Source organism: Asterias rubens, unplaced genomic scaffold (assembly GCF_902459465.1).
Source record: "Asterias rubens unplaced genomic scaffold, eAstRub1.3, whole genome shotgun sequence".
NCBI lineage: Eukaryota > Metazoa > Echinodermata > Asteroidea > Forcipulatida > Asteriidae > Asterias > Asterias rubens.
The window spans coordinates 1-20,285 of NW_022985811.1; the positions used below are offsets into that span (position 1 = coordinate 1).

The window sequence follows — 20,285 nt, forward strand, 5'->3', positions numbered from 1 at the left end:
GCGTGTACACTGTAAAAAAAAAAGGGTAAAAATTACCCAACTTTTTACCCAACGTTGGTTCAAATATCAGCCCCACCAGTTTTGGGGCAATTATTGCCCAACAGCCGTTGGTTAAACCATTTACTAAATTATTGGGCAAACCCAACTACACATAGTTGGTTAATTCTAATTACACAGCTGTTGGATATGCTTTGTATACCATTTATTGGTTAAAAGTATTTGTTCAAATACTGGGCAATTTTCAACCAACTGTTAGTGAATATTTTTGGGGTAATTGGTAATTTTTTTCACCAATTGTTGGTAAATGTTGTATCCAATTATTGGGATTGTTTAAATTTCTGTCCACATATTGGTCACTTTTCCCACCATGTATTGGTAAATGCTGTATCCAATTATTGGGATTGTTTAAATTTCTGTCCACATATTGGTCACTTTTCCCACCATGTATTGGTAAATGCTGTATCCAATTATTGGGATTGTTTAAATTTCTGACCACATATTGGTCACTTTTCCCACCATGTATTGGTAAATGCTGTATCCAATTATTGGGTTCGTTTAAATTTCTGTACATAAATTGGTCACTTTTCCCACCAAATGTTGGTAAATATTTTAACCATTGTTGTTGGAATATTTTAAATGAATTACACACATGCTGGGAAAGAAAATAAACAGTTAATGCAATTCCTTTGTTTATGTTTTATTTATTGAACTTTCTTAACTGCACTGAAAGTACGCTTCAACAATTTAAGCAACCTCAAAGGTAGGACCTTCTTTTGATAAACAGACTTAGTAGTCAGTAAAATATATGTGAGGCTTTTCAAGGATCAAAAATTATTTGCGAAACAAATTCGTGAAAAAATGATTTGTAAATAGCTCTATAAAAAAACATTTGTTTTATAAAAACAATTAGAACATGATGTAACTTGCTCTTTCAGCAATGTCTTTCACACACATAATCTTATAATTACCGAAGTTAAAGCTTTTGAAACACACACTTGCTTGTTTTTACTTTCTTTTTGTTTGTTTCTCAAAAATGGCACAACAACTTGTATTAAATAACATGCCAATAAAAATATAAACAAATCTCAAACAACTGGTGCTTGCTTGCCTTGCCTTTCTTTTTGTTTCTGAACAGTAACAATTTGGCTTAATAAATAAACTTGACTAAAAGTAACCTAAAAATTGCAAAAGACTTTCGTTAACAAACAAATTTTAGTTTATCAAAATTAAACCTTTGGGAAACTTGCTTGTAATGCCCTTTTTTTTAAAGACAACTGTGCACTAATAAAACGTATGTCAAAAATAACTCGCCAATAGACTTCTTTCGTGAACCTTTGGAAAAACGCAAATAAACTGAATGTTAAGTGTCGAGTTGTGTCAATTTGTGTTACTTTGCCGACAACACTCGGAATAGTCTACATAAATTAATCAAAGTACAGAACTTATCTTTAAACAAGTTTGCTAACAAGCACTACAGTGTGTAAATTAAACGAGTTGAATACAACGAGTAGTAAACATAATATTCAGGGTTTGTTCTTCATAAAAAACGATAATCATATTATCAACTTGGTGTACAACATAGTCAGACTTTGTTAAGTTGAAAACAATGTTTTACACTTGCTTCTTAATTAAAATCTTGAGGTAGTGGTGTTGTTGATGTCTGTTATTATTTTAAATATAAAATATAAACAGTTTGAATTATCACCCCTTAACATAGGCGGATTCAGGAGTTTTCAGAAGGGGGTCCATCTAGGGGCATGTATTTTATTACAGCCGGGTTAATTTCAAAGTGTTGGTAAAGGGCAAACCCCTTATTCCCCAAGCTCTGCCTTTGTTTTAAACAAAACATGATTGAGATGGGAAAATTTCATGGAAGATTTCGGAAAGTCAAAAAGGCTCTCAGGCCTGTACTAGAGTTGGACTGTCTTTGTTTGTTGGAAGTCCAGGTTGGTTGAAAATACACCTCTCAAAGATCTTCCACACAATTCTGCAAAGTCTGCCCTTGTTTTACAAAAATGTATGATTGAGATACTTTATACATAACACTATAAGAGTTTGTTTCCAGTAAGAGAAACAAAAAATAAATTAATACATCTTTCAATTGCATTCAACTAGTTTTAACTGTCATGATTTTTGTAGTATTGTTTGTTTCTTTTAAGTTTGAAAGCAAATAGAGGTTTGAAAGATTAAGTAACCTGTCAAAGAACAACCATGTTTTCCCCCCATAGTCTTACTATCTAATTTCTTGACAGTCATACGATTCTAAACAAGGCAAATGTCATGACCATTAATGAGTCTGCACTGTAACAAGGAATGAATGAATAGGTAAACAACAAAATGTCAAACAGCCCATGGTCAATCTGGGAAGCTTTCATGGAAAATTTCGGAAAGCCAAAAATGCCCTCAGGGCTCTTAGAGTTGGACTGTCTTTGTTTGTTGGAATTCCAGGCTGGTTGAAAATATACCTCTCAAAGAATTTCCACACACTTGTGCAAAGTTGCTGGTATTTACAGTCGAGTATGAAGTGAGCCTTATAGCAGACATCTATGGCCTTCAGTAGGGATGGTTGCGGAATTGTGTTCTTCTCAATAATCACAAATACACTGGAAGGTTTTAGCACTGATTCACTGTACAGGACGAGCAGGAATGGCTGAGGATGTTTTGTCGCGTCAATTTTTTCTAAGTACGTTGGCATGTGCACAATATCCTGCGAAAAGTCAAAGTAATAAGAAAATATCAATTTTTAGCAAATATAGACAAATTTACTGGAGCAGGACTTGAATCTGCCACCTATGGGTTGGTATGCTGGTGGGGACAGCTAAATTGAACCCTCGAATAAACTGTTCCCCCCCCCCCCTCCAAAAAAAAAGAATTGTGGAGGGGGTCAAGCTACTATGGAACAGATTTCCCTATGACACTGGAACTGACCTATGCTTACGGTCTCCCTATTTATTGTCAGCAACCTTTCTTTTTGGATGGCAGTAATAATTCATAAAACCAAACACTGCCCTATGGCCAGGGATCACATCCAAGTAACGATAAACCTGGGAAGAGGCAGTGCCTGGATACACCATAAGGGGGTACTTTAACTGAGGTGTGATCCCTAAAGGGCAGTTTTGTTTTTCAACATTTTTTCTTATTTTTTTTCTTTACTTTATTTTTTTGGGGGGAGCCCTAAAGCCACATAGTCCCTTCCCCCTAGATCCGCCAAAGGAATGCGAGATACTTGTTTTAATATCATTTTGCAAGACAATACTCACCAGTTGTACATCAATAAAGGCTTTCATTGTTTCCTTTGGCCCAAATCTGCCACCAGTTTTCTTTTTGTCGCAGCCATCAAATATCATTGGAATGACAAAGAATGACAGGTTGATCTTCTCATCTGTTAAAAAGAGAGTATGGAAATTTGAGCAAGTTATATCAACACTAGGATAATGGTCCAAAACAGTAATCATCAACCGCCTTAACTTTGCCATATTAGGATCAACTTCAATAGACCTTTATCATTGTGAGGCCATCTTGTATTTCTCCCATTGAAGTCATGTAACCAAACCGAGGCTGAAAGGACAAATAGTTTGGTTCCTTTTTATATGTAAATAAATATGGGCAATCATTACTTTTATTGGATACTATGGCGCATGGCCAAAATGAATTCAGCATGATAAAGGCCTACATTCTGTGTGTCTTACCCAAGTTATCACCGTAATGAAGGAAATCATATTTACGTAAGGGAATTACGTCAATGCAGCATTTAATTGGAAATCCTCAGCCACTTCAAATTAATCTGGAGGATGGTTGTCTTGAGAACACTCAAAATTATATTCTGAAAATTTACCAACTCTTCCAATGAATTAAGCAATGATCGGACAACCCGACATTCTCAAAATGTGAAAAATACCTTCTGTCAGTTTCTTTACATCAGTACTGGCATCAAGACCTAACACATCCTTCCAAAGAGGAAACATCTGTGTGGCATAATCTATCAGTGAGTCCGACAAGCCGCCCCATTTGTCAGTCAGTCTGTCAGCAACTTTTGGGTACATCAGCTGGAAGTCTTGCTCAATCTTAAGTAAAAGTGATTAAATGAAACATTCTTGTTGGTTGTGGAGCACTACATTGACTTCCCCAAAGCTAAATTACATGCTGACCAATATTGCAAAACTCTTCAGAAACAAAGAAAATCAAAGTCAGCATTAGCTAGGACTGACTGGTTTTAAGGGTATGTAAAGCATTATGAGTACACAAAAGAGTTATGAAAATGATGTATAAAACTTAACTAGTGCGAAGCAAAGACAATTAGAATTAACCAGGACTTCTGAGTGATAGCTACAGCACTACCAGGATGGTTTCAAGACTGTTATGGTAGCCTCCTAAATAATCATTAACCAAGTTTCTCACACCCCATAAATGTAATGCAGACAATATTATTCTCACTGCTTTGACAAATAAAGAGCTCGAGAAAAGAAGAATATTGACTACCACAGTTTGAAATGATTTGACTTTGTAGTAACCTACCATCCCAATACCAAGCAGCCTGGGGAACTCCTCCAAGATTTCTGCAACAGTTCTCTCCCTATCTTTCACCCATTCTGCCCTGTGCTTTGATGTCAATGACATGTACTCTTTGACTTTGGTAGTAGGTGCACAGTTGTCCTTTAGCCACTGAACCTTTGCAAGTACATCTTCGGCTGTCTCTTGCTTCTCATCGGGTTCATCAGGAGTTGCTGCACTTGCATTAACTGTTAAAAAGTACAAACACATCAATATTATTATAACCTCCAGATAAATTATATTAAATAATATCCATTCAGTCCCTTTGTTATAGCGATTCATTAAATTTTGTCCTTGCTTCCATGTCCTGAACCAAGTTGGTTGGGTACTCCTGAGGCAACTCGTGAAGTTGAAAACTATGAGCACACTCTATTTATATGACATGACAATGATACTTGTGCATCAGAAATACCACTTTCCTTTTTTTGTCCAGCCCCTAAAACACAAACTTCCTTGAGTGCTGTTGTTACACATTCCAAGCAAGCAATGCAAACAAGACCTGTGATAAAGAATCCTTTAGTATCTGTGGTGTAACACGGGCATGGGGCCTTCTAATTAATTTTGTTTCTATTTATGTGGCATAGTTTTTGTTTGTTTATGGGGCATTGGGGATTTTGTTATTTTGTTATATTTTTTTTATATTAGTTTTTGAGTTTTTGTTGTTGTCGTCGATGGGTTTTTTTGTTTTTTGTTTTTTTTTTTTGGGGGGGGGGGGGGTAATAGGTCAATTACCTTGATGCTTTCCAACTTCCTCCTTCCTTCCTTGATGCTCTCCAACTTCCTCCTTTCTTATCATATTTTTCCTCACATAACGCAAGTGTTCTTCAAGATAACCACCTGCAGGGCATCCTTTGGATCCTTTAGTGTAAAAGGCTTCCTTTAGTAAAACAATGACAAAGCATATGTAAATTACACAGACAGGTCTAATTGTTTTTCACATGCACTGACAATTGTGACCATCCACCAGGAATGGGCTAAAAAGTGGGTTTTAGATTATTTGGCAAGTTAAGACTCCTGAAAATAAGTTTTAAAATTGTACATTGTGTGTTTGTGTTGCTTGGTGGACAGAAAATAAAACGTCACCGCTTGTGACTAAATCTTGTGTTTTCTATTGTTGGACATACCTCAATATTATTATACCTACTTTAAAGCCCATTTGTGGTGGACAGTCACAATTTGCCATACTTCATATGGAGTTGATTGTCTCATAACCTTCCAAGATGAAAGTATGTACACAAAATTTTAATAATTATTGAAATTTAATGTAGAATATATGAATATTCATAAGCTAAGTGAACCAAGTGTGCATACTATTTCCAATCTTCAGATAAAAGCTTTAATAGTCGTGGTGATGACTAGGGCCATTCAATTGTACAAGCCTCTCTGATTCGGATGGGTTGCCCTTCAATAAGGCAAACATTAATACTTACATATCCTGTGATTCCTTGAGGGTCTTTCAGGCTTGGGAATGCAGCAATCACACTCTCAGCCAGAGCACTCTTTTCAAATGCACCAGGGCTGTAACATCAAAGAAAATACTTGCTTAAAACACAGCCATTTCTATAATAATGAGCATAAAGTGTGACATGGGAGAGGATTTAACGGAATAGTACCAACAAAATGAAGTACTTAGTACACTGCCATATATTTTGGTCTGTGTTTTCAGGAATTGTATAGTAAGGACAAACATTTTGTCATCAATTTGTAGAAGGTATATGAATTAACAACAATTTCAGCAAGCACATTTCAACAAACAGGAACAAGCATGTTATGACTTATTGGCTGGCCTTGCTCATGCAAGACTTATTTTACTGTCATGAACATGTAATTTCTTTTAAACCTCATTAGTTTTTAAGTTTTGACTGCCCCAAAAACACTCTGGGTTGAGAATTTTGATTAAGCAGCATTTGAAAACTTTATTTTGTTATTTCTGTCATCCCTTTCCAGGCCATTCTGTCATTCTTGGTTACGTAAATCTAACACTTTTCAAATGACCCTGTAACTTTTCAAATAAATTTATATTCTTTTCTTTTTATTTTAAAACCTTTTTGGAGCACGTATCAATCATGAACATCATTCTTGTCATTTGAACATGTTTCTCTTTTTCACAAAATTGGTGTGAAGGTTCCCATATCCATGTTGTCATTAACAAAATCCAACTTTATATTCCGAATGGCCTTATAGACATGTACTTACTTTTTTCCATGATGGGAAATCAAGTAGCTCACTAATATCCTGACTAGTTGATGCCTGACTTTTTTTCGTCAAGAATCCAGATTGCTCGATGCTCCGAGTGACACTCTTTCCTTCTGGAGATTCACTAAGAATCTTCTTGGTATCCTGTTGAACAGTGATATATATGAAGATTGGATATAATTGCTATAGTCTTTTACAGATTGGTATGCAAGGTAAACCGTTGTACACACTGAAAAAGGTGAGGAGTCCTTCAAATTTATCTTAATTGCTTTCATACATATCATTTCAAAATTGTCCCTTTCCCAAGGCCCCTATTGTTTTCCCAATGGAAATTCCGGTCACCTTTTTAAAACTGAGAATGTCGGGGGGGTTTACCCATACAAGTTGTGCATTGTCCTAAGGAAACTGTGTGTGGTAAAGATGGTAATATGTCTCTTTATACATTATGGGTAAGGAAGGGATACACAAAATATGCAAATATCAATGTTCAAGTCTACCATTGGTATACTTATAATTCCAACACAACGGCATAGATGTAGGGTGATTATTCAATAATTGGGAACCCTTTCTTGTCTTCACTTTTCTTGTGCGACTTCATGAAGCTCAATCATCTTTTAGCAAAGCTGCTGTAAAACTATTAAAAACAAAATCAGCAAACAACCATTGAGCTACACACAATGAAAAAACAGAAGCTCTATCTGCATAAAAATTAAAGATAATTAAGTTTAAAAACAAACGTCTTACTTACAAACAAAAGTCTCTTCTGTCTTTCATGGGTGGGGGTGACATCTGTGACAATGGAAAAGAAGCCCAACTGTCCGAGTCTGACAAAGAGGCTGCACTGGAAACATCCCCTGTTACTGGTGTTGCCTAACACAGGTGCAACTTCACTGAAGTCCGAACTGGAACTCAGCATTGACTGACAATCAAAAGAAGCCGTTTCCGGTCCAAAGTCAAGCATATCCCTTGGTAGCTGAATTGGTATTGCTGTTACCCGAGGGTCCAAACTGTACAACAAAATACAAAAGGGGCTAGATTAAATATATGATTACTTACTAAATTACCACTACTCCCTTCTGCCAGATGAAATTGGAATTGTCTCAAAGAAAAGCATAGAAAAGCAAAGAATAACCATGCTCTTACAGTAGTCTGTTTTATGTTTCCTAGTGAGGAAAAAAAAGTAATAATAATGGTTCTGTATTAAACATACCAGTACAGTATCATCATACAAGGTTGAATGGTGTTATGATGTACCACGAAGAGTCGTCCTTACCACTGCACTTAGTTGCATGGAATGGTCTGCACACGAGAAGTTCTTTGGGCTGTTTGATGAAAACACTTTCAGACTCTTCCACAGCATAAGAGTGTCTATGCTGTTGTAATACTTGGTATGCCATGACCGTAGGACAAAGTAGATACTGCCTCAACTATTATGATATGCTTTACTTGTGAGAATTGTGGCTCTTTGGCAGTCCAGTCAACCAGAATCATGCAGTTTGGTTTGTATGTGTATGTCTGAATGGAAACACTTCCTGACAAAATGACTTGAGCATCTTTTCCACACCCAAGGAAGGAACACACATCATTCACTTCATCCAGAGAAGAAACCAGAACAGAAATCTGATCCCTTACTTCTAATTCACTGTTCAATGGCTTCCTCAGTAAGAAAGTATAGCTTTGTTGCTGCTGATGCCTGATACTGACTGTCTTTGCAACATTCTTGTAATTGTTACAAGCTCTAGCCCACCTTTTAAAAGGTTTGTGCTTGCCCTCTTTGCGCATACTTGAGTACTGTTCCAGAGGTCCAAGAAGTTGTATTACCCGAGGGTATGGATTAAAAAATGCTGTTTCGGGATAAGGTGACGGTCTTGAAAGAGGCTCAGAAAGAGCCGATGATGGTCTGCAATCAAAGCTTTCAAAATGTATACGCCTGCATGGCTAATGCGTGGAGCTACTACGATTTTATATATGTCAAGCAGCAACAGGAACATCTCCCACACATCAGATTCCTCATCTACCAAGTCACCAATGATCAAGGGAAGATACAAAGCTAAGATTCTTGTCTGTGCAGCCTTCTGACCACTTGAACCTGATGATTCCTGAGTGCTGAATCCTGAATTATACTTGGTTTACTTTTTTTATCCGCAAACCCATAGCCAAATGAAGAAATGCGATTGTTTACTTCTTCAAGAGTAAAACATCCTTCATCAATGAGCTCACCAAGAGTAAGTTTTATTTCAAGTGGGGAAATACCCTCAAGTAAGTCATGCATTACATCAGTTACATGATTGTCGGTGACATGGAAGCCAGTCAACTTATTCAGTTCAGAAGACCGTTTGATCCCTGTCTTTGAGACTTGTCCAACACAAGGTCCGCTTCAAAGCTGTTTTTGTCTCTTAAAAGTGACACATCTTCTACAAGTTGCTTTTAGTGATCTCCTTTGGTGCCTTGCAAAACCGACAAGGATAGTTAGCACTGAAGCTACCTACAAAACCCGAGTGTTTCATGAAGCCCTAAGTTGTCACCTATCACCTGAAAAACAACTGGTCTTACCAAGCCTGAATAGGATTGACAAGAAACTTCTATTCCCTGTCTTTCGATATCATTCAGGTCTTTCACAATCACTGATAGTATGCTGTCAATGCCATATTTGGCAACTTCAGATCTTTTTGCACACGCTGCCAATAAAATGTTACTAAGAGAAGCCTGGAACTGAGCAGGCAGACAAAGCAGACTAATATAAAAGCCAGTGAGTTTATTTATTCCTTTTTTAGAACCGAGGGGGTTCCCTGTTTCATAATCATCACAATACAATAGAATAGGGATGACAACATCGGCACTTGCAGAAAATTTACCCTTAAAGTAACTTCCATCGCGATAGGACTGTAACAACAAGCCATCCTCACAGGGTTGTTGATGAAGAATTGCAGCCATCACTCCTGGCTGCTCCAGATGTTTCCTGAGTGTTTTCTTCATGGGAACATATTGGAAGCTGTCATTTTTTACTTTCTGTTTTACTCCTCCAGTTGAGGTATCACTCTGTGATGTGAATGACTGACCCAGCACCCTTTCCTCTGGGCTGATGAAATATCCCTTATCTTTGAAGTATTTGTCCTGTTGGTACTGTGATCGAAGGCCTTCAAAGGTTTTTTTTACAACCTCACATTCTTGAAAAACTGTTTCAAATTTTGAGAGATTTGCCTCCTTGAACTGTGTTTGAACCTCTTCCACAATAGAGGAAAGCTTATGCTGTAGATGATTAGCAATGATCTCCACCAGCCCTTCAACTTCATATATGATCTGTTGCACATTGGAATATGGTATAGCAGTTGCTTTCATGTTCGCTACAAAATAAGAAACTGCTTCAGCAAGGGTATCTTTGCATGTTTGTCGATCTTCATCCAAACTTTCATTATCTTGCACGTCCATTCCTTCATATCCACCAGCGCCATGCTCATTTTCTGATTCTTCACCTTGGGTATGTTCTTGCATGTCTGCATGCTTTGCCAAGATATGACGTCGATATGACGATAAATGAGAAAATGATGCCAAACAGCCATCTTGTCTACATATGACAAATGTTGATGCACCAGAATGTAAACTATGGATGTATTTTAGGTGATTGAAAAGACCCTTAATTCCCCCATGGACTTCAGATAAGCACTTGTAGCACAACATAGTTTCTTCTTACAATACTAAAAAGGCAAACAACTCACTTGCTTTTTCCACTTTGCCAAGAACTTAACTCGCAACCCAACTTTTGGAATTAGCGGTGTAATGTCCTCTTCTCTTAACAGCTCCAAGGCTTCTATATCTATTGCATTATCTGTGTGAAAAATGAATAAAACATAACTGATACTAAATTTTCTACTCAGAATGTTTTACTAGTTACAAAAATGTAAATACATTAAGAAGAGTTTTCTCAAGTGCTGGGGTTATGAAAACAGCTGAATGTTTTTGTGTACTATAACATGTCCTAGTGATTTAATTTAATTGTTTTAATTTAGTATGAGGCACTTAAACTTAAAATTGAGCAAAATGATCATGACACACAACTGCTATACAGTGTTAGTAACTATAATAAAACAGTGCAGTCAATAGGCCTAAGGCCTAGTAAGTCCTAAATTGTAAAATGGTAAAAATTCTATCTCAAAAACACAAAGTCTCAACGACTATGTTGACGCGGCACCAGACTAACATTTTTCTAGGTAGGTGCTACAATTTTTAAGTCCCAAAAGACAGTCACTGCCCATGTTCAGAAAGCCCCAGTAAAAATAACGTAAAATATATGCTACATGTACAGTGCAAAACTGCAAGTACATGTACAAAAACTACAAGAATACCAGTGCCAATATATTATACCAGTGCCAACACATCTACTGCTAAGTAAAAATAGACACTACACATTAGAAAATGTAAAAACATGGACAGTTCTTTAAAAAGTTTAACTTAAAGTTGCATAAAATAGATGCCATGCAATGTTTTTTGCCCAACCAGTAATACTTTTGCAGGAACCCTACTCAAAAGTTGGGCATGACTAAATTTGGCATGTTTAAAATAAAATTCAACTTAAATTTGCATAAATGACATGTCATGCAATGTTTTTTGCCCAACTAGTATTACTATTGCAGGAACCCTACTCAAAAGTTGGGCATGATGGGTGTTGACAATGCCCAACCTTTATTGGAAGAAATATCCCACTCAAACATTGGGTATTACGCATATTACAATAACCCAACTAATGAAAGAAACTAGGACTTTTGCCTAAAAGTTGAACGTTAGTAGCTCTAACATTGCTCAAAAGTTGGACAGCAAGGCTTAACTTACATGACATGAGTTATGGCAAGTTGTCTGCTGGAAATTGTAAAAAAAAAAATTAAAAGCAAAAAAGCAAAAACAAAAGGATGAAAACCGACAAAAAACCACACACACACATACAACTGAACCAAATATCTACCAAACAAACAAGCAAAAAAACGCCATACCATATTTTTAACAAACGCATACATTTTTTGTCGGTTTCATCCTTTGTGTTTTGCTTTTTTGCTTTTAATTTTTTTTTTACAATTTCCAGCAGACAACTTGCCATAACTCATGTCATGTAAGTTAAGCCTTGCTGTCCAACTTTTGAGCAATGTTAGAGCTACTAACGTTCAACTTTTAGGCAAAAGTCCTAGTTTCTTTCATTAGTTGGGTTATTGTAATATGCGTAATACCCAATGTTTGAGTGGGATATTTCTTCCAATAAAGGTTGGGCATTGTCAAACCCATCATGCCCAACTTTTGAGTAGGGTTCCTGCAATAGTAATATAGTTGGGCAAAAAACATTGCATGACATGTCTTTATGCAAATTTAAGTGAATTTATTTTAAACATGCCAAATTTAGTCATGCCCAACTTTTGAGTAGGGTTCCTGCAAAAGTATTACTGGTTGGGCAAAAAAACATTGCATGGCATCTATTTTATGCAACTTTAAGTTAAACTTTTTAAAGAACTGTCCATGTTTTTACATTTTCTAATGTGTAGTGTCTATTTTACTTAGCAGTAGATGTGTTGGCACTGGTATAATATATTGGCACTGGTATTCTTGTAGTTTTGTACATGTACTTGCAGTTTTGCACTGTACATGTAGCATATATTTTACGTTATTTTTACTGGGGCTTTCTGAACATGGGCAGTGACTGTCTTTTGGGACTTAAAATTGTAGCACCTACCTAGAAAAATGTTAGTCTGGTGCCGCGTCAACATAGTCGTTGAGACTTTGTGTTTTTGAGATAGAATTTTTACCATTTACAATTTAGGACTTACTAGGCCTTAGGCCTATTGACTGCACTGTTTTATTATAGTTACTAACACTGTATAGCAGTTGTGTGTCATGATCATTTTGCTCAATTTTAAGTTTAAGTGCCTCATACTAAATTAAAACAATTAAATTAAATCACTAGGACATGTTATAGTACACAAAAACATTCAGCTGTTTTCATAACCCCAGCACTTGAGAAAACTCTTCTTAATGTATTTACATTTTTGTAACTAGTAAAACATTCTGAGTAGAAAATTTAGTATCAGTTATGTTTTATTCATTTTTCACACAGATAATGCAATAGATATAGAAGCCTTGGAGCTGTTAAGAGAAGAGGACATTACACCGCTAATTCCAAAAGTTGGGTTGCGAGTTAAGTTCTTGGCAAAGTGGAAAAAGCAAGTGAGTTGTTTGCCTTTTTAGTATTGTAAGAAGAAACTATGTTGTGCTACAAGTGCTTATCTGAAGTCCATGGGGGAATTAAGGGTCTTTTCAATCACCTAAAATACATCCATAGTTTACATTCTGGTGCATCAACATTTGTCATATGTAGACAAGATGGCTGTTTGGCATTTTCTCATTATCGTTATCGACGTCATATTGGCAAAGCATGCAGACATGCAAGAACATACCCAAGGTGAAGAATCAGAAAATGAGCATGGCGTGGTGGATATGAAGGAATGGACGTGCAAGATAATGAAAGTTTGGATGAAGATCGACAAACATGCAAAGATACCCTTGCTGAAGCAGTTTCTTATTTTGTAGCGAACATGAAAGCAACTGCTATACCATATCCAATGTGCAACAGATCATATATGAAGTTGAAGGGCTGGTGGAGATCATTGCTAATCATCTACAGCATAAGCTTTCCTCTATTGTGGAAGAGGTTCAAACACAGTTCAAGGAGGCAAATCTCTCAAAATTTGAAACAGTTTTTCAAGAATGTGAGGTTGTAAAAAAAACCTTTGAAGGCCTTCGATCACAGTACCAACAGGACAAATACTTCAAAGATAAGGGATATTTCATCAGCCCAGAGGAAAGGGTGCTGGGTCAGTCATTCACATCACAGAGTGATACCTCAACTGGAGGAGTAAAACAGAAAGTAAAAAATGACAGCTTCCAATATGTTCCCATGAAGAAAACACTCAGGAAACATCTGGAGCAGCCAGGAGTGATGGCTGCAATTCTTCATCAAAACCCTGTGAGGATGGCTTGTGTTACAGTCCTATCGCGATGGAAGTTACTTTAAGGGTAAATTTTCTGCAAGTGCCGATGTTGTCATCCCTATTCTATTGTATTGTGATGATTATGAAACAGGGAACCCCCTCGGTTCTAAAAAAGGAATAAATAACTCACTGGCTTTATATTAGTCTGCTTTGTCTGCCTGCTCAGTTCCAGGCTTCTCTTAGTAACATTTTATTGGCAGCGTGTGCAAAAAGATCTGAAGTTGCCAAATATGGCATTGACAGCATACTATCAGTGATTGTGAAAGACCTGAATGATATCGAAAGACAGGGAATAGAAGTTTCTTGTCAATCCTATTCAGGCTTGGTAAGACCAGTTGTTTTTCAGGTGATAGGTGACAACTTAGGGCTTCATGAAACACTCGGTTTTGTAGGTAGCTTCAGTGCTAACTATCCTTGTCGGTTTTGCAAGGCACCAAAGGAGATCACTAAAAAGCAACTTGTAGAAGATGTGTCACTTTTAAGAGACAAAAACAGCTTTGAAGCGGACCTTGTGTTGGACAATGTCTCAAAGACAGGGATCAAACGGTCTTCTGAACTGAATAAGTTGACTGGCTTCCATGTCACCGACAATCATGTAACATGATGTAATGCATGACTTACTTGAGGGTATTTTCCCACTTGAAATAAAACTTACTCTTGGTGAGCTCATTGGAAGGATGTTTTACTCTTGAAGAAGTAAACAATCGCATTTCTTCATTTGGCTATGGGTTTGCGGATAAAAAAAGTAAACCAAGTATAATTCAGGATTCAGCACTCAGGAATCCATCAGGTTCAAGTGGTCAGAAGGCTGCACAGACAAGAATCTTAGCTTTGTATCTTCCCTTGATCATTGGTGACTTGGTAGATGAGGAATCTGATGTGTGGGAGATGTTCCTGTTGCTGCTTGACATATATAAAATCGTAGTAGCTCCACGCATTAGCCATGCAGGCGTATACATTTTGAAAGCTTTGATTGCAGACCATCATCGGCTCTTTCTGAGCCTCTTTCAAGACCGTCACCTTATCCCGAAACAGCATTTTTTAATCCACTACCCTCGGGTAATACAACTTCTTGGACCTCTGGAACAGTACTCAAGTATGCGCAAAGAGGGCAAGCACAAACCTTTTAAAAGGTGGGCTAGAGCTTGTAACAATTACAAGAATGTTGCAAAGACAGTCAGTATCAGGCATCAGCAGCAACAAAGCTATACTTTCTTACTGAGGAAGCCATTGAACAGTGAATTAGAAGTAAGGGATCAGATTTCTGTTCTGGTTTCTTCTCTGGATGAAGTGAATGATGTGTGTTCCTTCCTTGGGTGTGGAAAAGATGCTCAAGTCATTTTGTCAGGAAGTGTTTCCATTCAGACATACATACAAACCAAACTGCATGATTCTGGTTGACTGGACTGCCAAAGAGCCACAATTCTCACAAGTAAAGCATATCATAATAGTTGAGAGCAGTATCTACTTTGTCCTACGGTCATGGCATACCAAGTATTACAACAGGCATAGACACTCTTATGCTGTGGAAGAGTCTGAAAGTGTTTTCATCAAACAGCCCAAAGAACTTCTCGTGTGCAGACCATTCCATGCAACTAAGTGCAGTGGTAAGGACGACTCTTCGTGGTACATCATAACACCATTCAACCTTGTATGATGATACTGTACTGGTATGTTTAATACAGAACCATTATTATTACTTTTTTTCCTCACTAGGAAACATAAAACAGACTACTGTAAGAAGCATGGTTATTTTTGCTTTTCTATGCTTTTCTTTGAGACAATTCCAATTTCATCTGGCAGAAGGAGTAGTGGTAATTTAGTAAGTAATCTATATTTAATCTAGCCCCTTTTTGTTTGTTGTACAGTTTGGACCTCGGGTAACAGCAATACCAATTCAGCTACCAAGGGATATGCTTGACTTTGGACCGGAAACGGCTTCTTTGATTGTCAGTCAATGCTGAGTTCCAGTTCGGACTTCAGTGAAGTTGCACCTGTGTTAGGCACACCAGTAACAGGGGATGTTTCCAGTGCAGCCTCTTTGTCAGACTCGGACAGTTGGGCTTTTTCCATTGTCACAGATGTCACCCCCACCCATGAAAAGACAGAAGAGACTTTTGTTTGTAAGTAAGACGTTTGTTTTAAACTTAATTATCTTTAATTTTTATGCAGATAGAGCTTCTGTTTTTCATTGTGTGTAGCTCAATGGTTGTTTGCTGATTTTGTTTTAATAGTTTTACAGCAGCTTTGCTAAAAGATGATTGAGCTTCATGAAGTCGCACAAGAAAAGTGAAGACAAGAAAGGGTTCCCAATTATTGAATAATCACCCTACATCTATGCCGTTGTGTGGAATTATAAGTATACCAATGGTAGACTTGAACATTGATATTTGCATATTTTGTGTATCCCTTCCTTACCCATAATGTATAAAGAGACATATTACCATCTTTACCACACACAGTTTCCTTAGGACAATGCACAACTTGTATGGGTAAACCCCCCGACATTCTCAGTTTTAAAAAGGTGACCGAATTCCATTGGGAAAACATAGGGGCCTTGGGAAAGGGACAATTTTGAAATGATATGTATGAAAGCAATTAAGATAAATTTGAAGGACTCCTCACCTTTTTCAGTGTGTACAACGGTTTACCTTGCATACCAATCTGTAAAAGACTATAGCAATTATATCCAATCTTCATATATATCACTGTTCAACAGGATACCAAGAAGATTCTTAGTGAATCTCCAGAAGGAAAGAGTGTCACTCGGAGCATCGAGCAATCTGGATTCTTGACGAAAAAAGTCAGGCATCAACTAGTCAGGATATTAGTGAGCTACTTGATTTCCCATCATGGAAAAAAGTAAGTACATGTCTATAAGGCCATTCGAATATAAAGTTGGATTTTGTTAATGACAACATGGATATGGGAACCTTCACACCAATTTTGTGAAAAAGAGAAACATGTTCAAATGACAAGAATGATGTTCATGATTGATACGTGCTCCAAAAAGGTTTTAAAATAAAAAGAAAAGAATATAAATTTATTTGAAAAGTTACAGTGTCATTTGAAAAGTGTTAGATTTACGTAACCAAGAATGACAGAATGGCCTGGAAAGGGATGACAGAAATAACAAAATAAAGTTTTCAAATGCTGCTTAATCAAAATTCTCAACCCAGAGTGTTTTTGGGGCAGTCAAAACTTAAAAACTAATGAGGTTTAAAAGAAATTACATGTTCATGACAGTAAAATAAGTCTTGCATGAGCAAGGCCAGCCAATAAGTCATAAACATGCTTGTTCCTGTTTGTTGAAATGTGCTTGCTGAAATGTTGTTAATTCATATACCTTCTACAAATTGATGACAAAATGTTTGTCCTTACTATACAATTCCTGAAAACACAGACCAAAATATATGGCAGTGTACTAAGTACTTCATTTTGTTGGTACTATTCCGTTAAATCCTCTCCCATGTCACACTTTATGCTCATTATAGAAATGGCTGTGTTTTAAGCAAGTATTTTCTTTGATGTTACAGCCCTGGTGCATTTGAAAAGAGTGCTCTGGCTGAGAGTGTGATTGCTGCATTCCCAAGCCTGAAAGACCCTCAAGGAATCACAGGATATGTAAGTATAATGTTTGCCTTATTGAAGGGCAACCCATCCGAATCAGAGAGGCTTGTACAATTGAATGGCCCTAGTCATCACCACGACTATTAAAGCTTTTATCTGAAGATTGGAAATAGTATGCACACTTGGTTCACTTAGCTTATGAATATTCATATATTCTACATTAAATTTCAATAATTATTAAAATTTTGTGTACATACTTTCATCTTGGAAGGTTATGAGACAATCAACTCCATATGAAGTATGGCAAATTGTGACTGTCCACCACAAATGGGCTTTAAAGTAGGTATAATAATATTGAGGTATGTCCAACAATAGAAAACACAAGATTTAGTCACAAGCGGTGACGTTTATTTTCTGTCCACCAAGCAACACAAACACACAATGTACAATTTTAAAACTTATTTTCAGGAGTCTTAACTTGCCAAATAATCTAAAACCCAACTTTTAGCCCATTCCTGGTGGATGGTCACAATTGTCAGTGCATGTGAAAAAACAATTAGACCTGTCTGTGTAATTTACATATGCTTTGTCATTGTTTTACTAAAGGAAGCCTTTTACACTAAAGGATCCAAAGGATGCCCTGCAGGTGGTTATCTTGAAGAACACTTGCGTTATGTGAGGAAAAATATGATAAGGAAGGAGGAAGTTGGAGAGCATCAAGGAAGGAAGGAGGAAGTTGGAAAGCATCAAGGTAATTGACCTATTACCCCCCCCCCCAAAAAAAAAAAAAAAAAACAAAAAAACCATCGACGACAACAACAAAAACTCAAAAACTAATATAAAAAAATATAACAAAATAACAAAATCCCCAATGCCCCATAAAAAACAAAAAAACTATGCCACATAAATAGAAAACAAAATTAATTAGAAGGCCCCATGCCCGTGTTACACCACAGATACTAAAGGATTCTTTATCACAGGTCTTGTTTGCATTGCTTGCTTGGAATGTGTAACAACAGCACTCAAGGAAGTTTGTGTTTTAGGGGCTGGACAAAAAAAGGAAAGTGGTATTTCTGATGCACAAGTCATTGTCATGTCATATAAATAGAGTGTGCTCATAGTTTTCAACTTCACGAGTTGCCTCAGGAGTACCCAACCAACTTGGTTCAGGACATGGAAGCAAGGACAAAATTTAATGAATCGCTATACAAAGGGACTGAATGGATATTATTTAATATAATTTATCTGGAGGTTATAATAATATTGATGTGTTTGTACTTTTAACAGTTAATGCAAGTGCAGCAACTCCTGATGAACCCGATGAGAAGCAAGAGACAGCCGAAGATGTACTTGCAAAGGTTCAGTGGCTAAAGGACAACTGTGCACCTACTACCAAAGTCAAAGAGTACATGTCATTGACATCAAAGCACAGGGCAGAATGGGTGAAAGATAGGGAGAGAACTGTTGCAGAAATCTTGGAGGAGTTCCCCAGGCTGCTTGGTATTGGGATGGTAGGTTACTACAAAGTCAAATCATTTCAAACTGTGGTAGTCAATATCTTCTTTTCTCGAGCTCTTTATTTGTCAAAGCAGTGAGAATAATATTGTCTGCATTACATTTATGGGGTGTGAGAAACTTGGTAATGATTATTTAGGAGGCTACCATAACAGTCTTGAAACCATCCTGGTAGTGCTGTAGCTATCACTCAGAAGTCCTGGTTAATTCTAATTGTCTTTGCTTCGCACTAGTTAAGTTTTATACATCATTTTCATAACTCTTTGTGTACTCATAATGCTTTACATACCCTTAAAACCAGTCAGTCCTAGCTAATGCTGACTTTGATTTTCTTTGTTTCTGAAGAGTTTGCAATATTGGTCAGCATGTAATTTAGCTTTGGGGAAGTCAATGTAGTGCTCCACAACCAACAAGAATGTTTCATTTAATCACTTTTACTTAAGATTGAGCAAGACTTCCAGCTGATGTACCCAAAAGTTGCTGACAGACTGACTGACAAATGGGGCGGCTTGTCGGACTCACTGATAGATTATGCCACACAGATGTTTCCCTTTGGAAGGATGTGTTAGGTCTTGATGCCAGTACTGATGTAAAGAAACTGACAGAAGGTATTTTTCACATTTTGAGAATGTCGGGTTGTCCGATCATTGCTTAATTCATTGGAAGAGTTGGTAAATTTTCAGAATATAATTTTGAGTGTTCTCAAGACAACATCCTCCAGATTTGAAGTGGCTGAGGATTTCCAATTAAATGCTGCATTGACTAATTCCCTTACGTAAATATGATTTCCTTCATTACGGTGATAACTTGGGTAAGACACACAGAATGTAGGCCTTTATCATGCTGAATTCATTTTGGCCATGCGCCATAGTATCCAATAAAAGTAATGATTGCCCATATTTATTTACATATAAAAAGGAACCAAACTATTTGTCCTTTCAGCCTCGGTTTGGTTACATGACTTCAATGGGAGAAATACAAGATGGCCTCACAATGATAAAGGTCTATTGAAGTTGATCCTAATATGGCAAAGTTAAGGCGGTTGATGATTACTGTTTTGGACCATTATCCTAGTGTTGATATAACTTGCTCAAATTTCCATACTCTTTTTTAACAGATGAGAAGATCAACCTGTCATTCTTTGTCATTCCAATGATATTTGATGGCTGCGACAAAAAGAAAACTGGTGGCAGATTTGGGCCAAAGGAAACAATGAAAGCCTTTATTGATGTACAACTGGTGAGTATTGTCTTGCAAAATGATATTAAAACAAGTATCTCGCATTCCTTTGGCGGATCTAGGGGGAAGGGACTATGTGGCTTTAGGGCTCCCCCCAAAAAAATAAAGTAAAGAAAAAAAAATAAGAAAAAATGTTGAAAAACAAAAACTGCCTTTAGGGATCACACCGCAGTTAAAGTACCCCCT

At 37.0% G+C, this 20,285-nt stretch overlaps 1 protein-coding gene and 1 pseudogene across 1 annotated transcript; one reads left to right on the forward strand and one right to left on the reverse strand.

The window, feature by feature from the left end:
• Positions 1-476: 476 nt before the first annotated feature.
• On the reverse strand, positions 477-10,239 carry LOC117306722. The gene is made up of 9 exons (XM_033791197.1): positions 9,560-10,239; positions 7,492-7,754; positions 6,748-6,805; positions 5,982-6,069; positions 5,284-5,428; positions 4,516-4,739; positions 3,899-4,064; positions 3,261-3,382; positions 477-2,707 (listed from the first exon to the last, which is right to left on the reverse strand). Exons 1-9 carry the CDS (start codon positions 10,237-10,239, stop codon positions 2,372-2,374), a joined length of 2,082 nt encoding a protein of 693 aa, XP_033647088.1. The 3' UTR covers positions 477-2,371.
• A 2,550-nt stretch (positions 10,240-12,789) lies between these two features.
• Positions 12,790-20,231, forward strand: LOC117306723 (annotated as a pseudogene).
• The last annotated feature ends 54 nt before the right edge of the window (positions 20,232-20,285 follow it).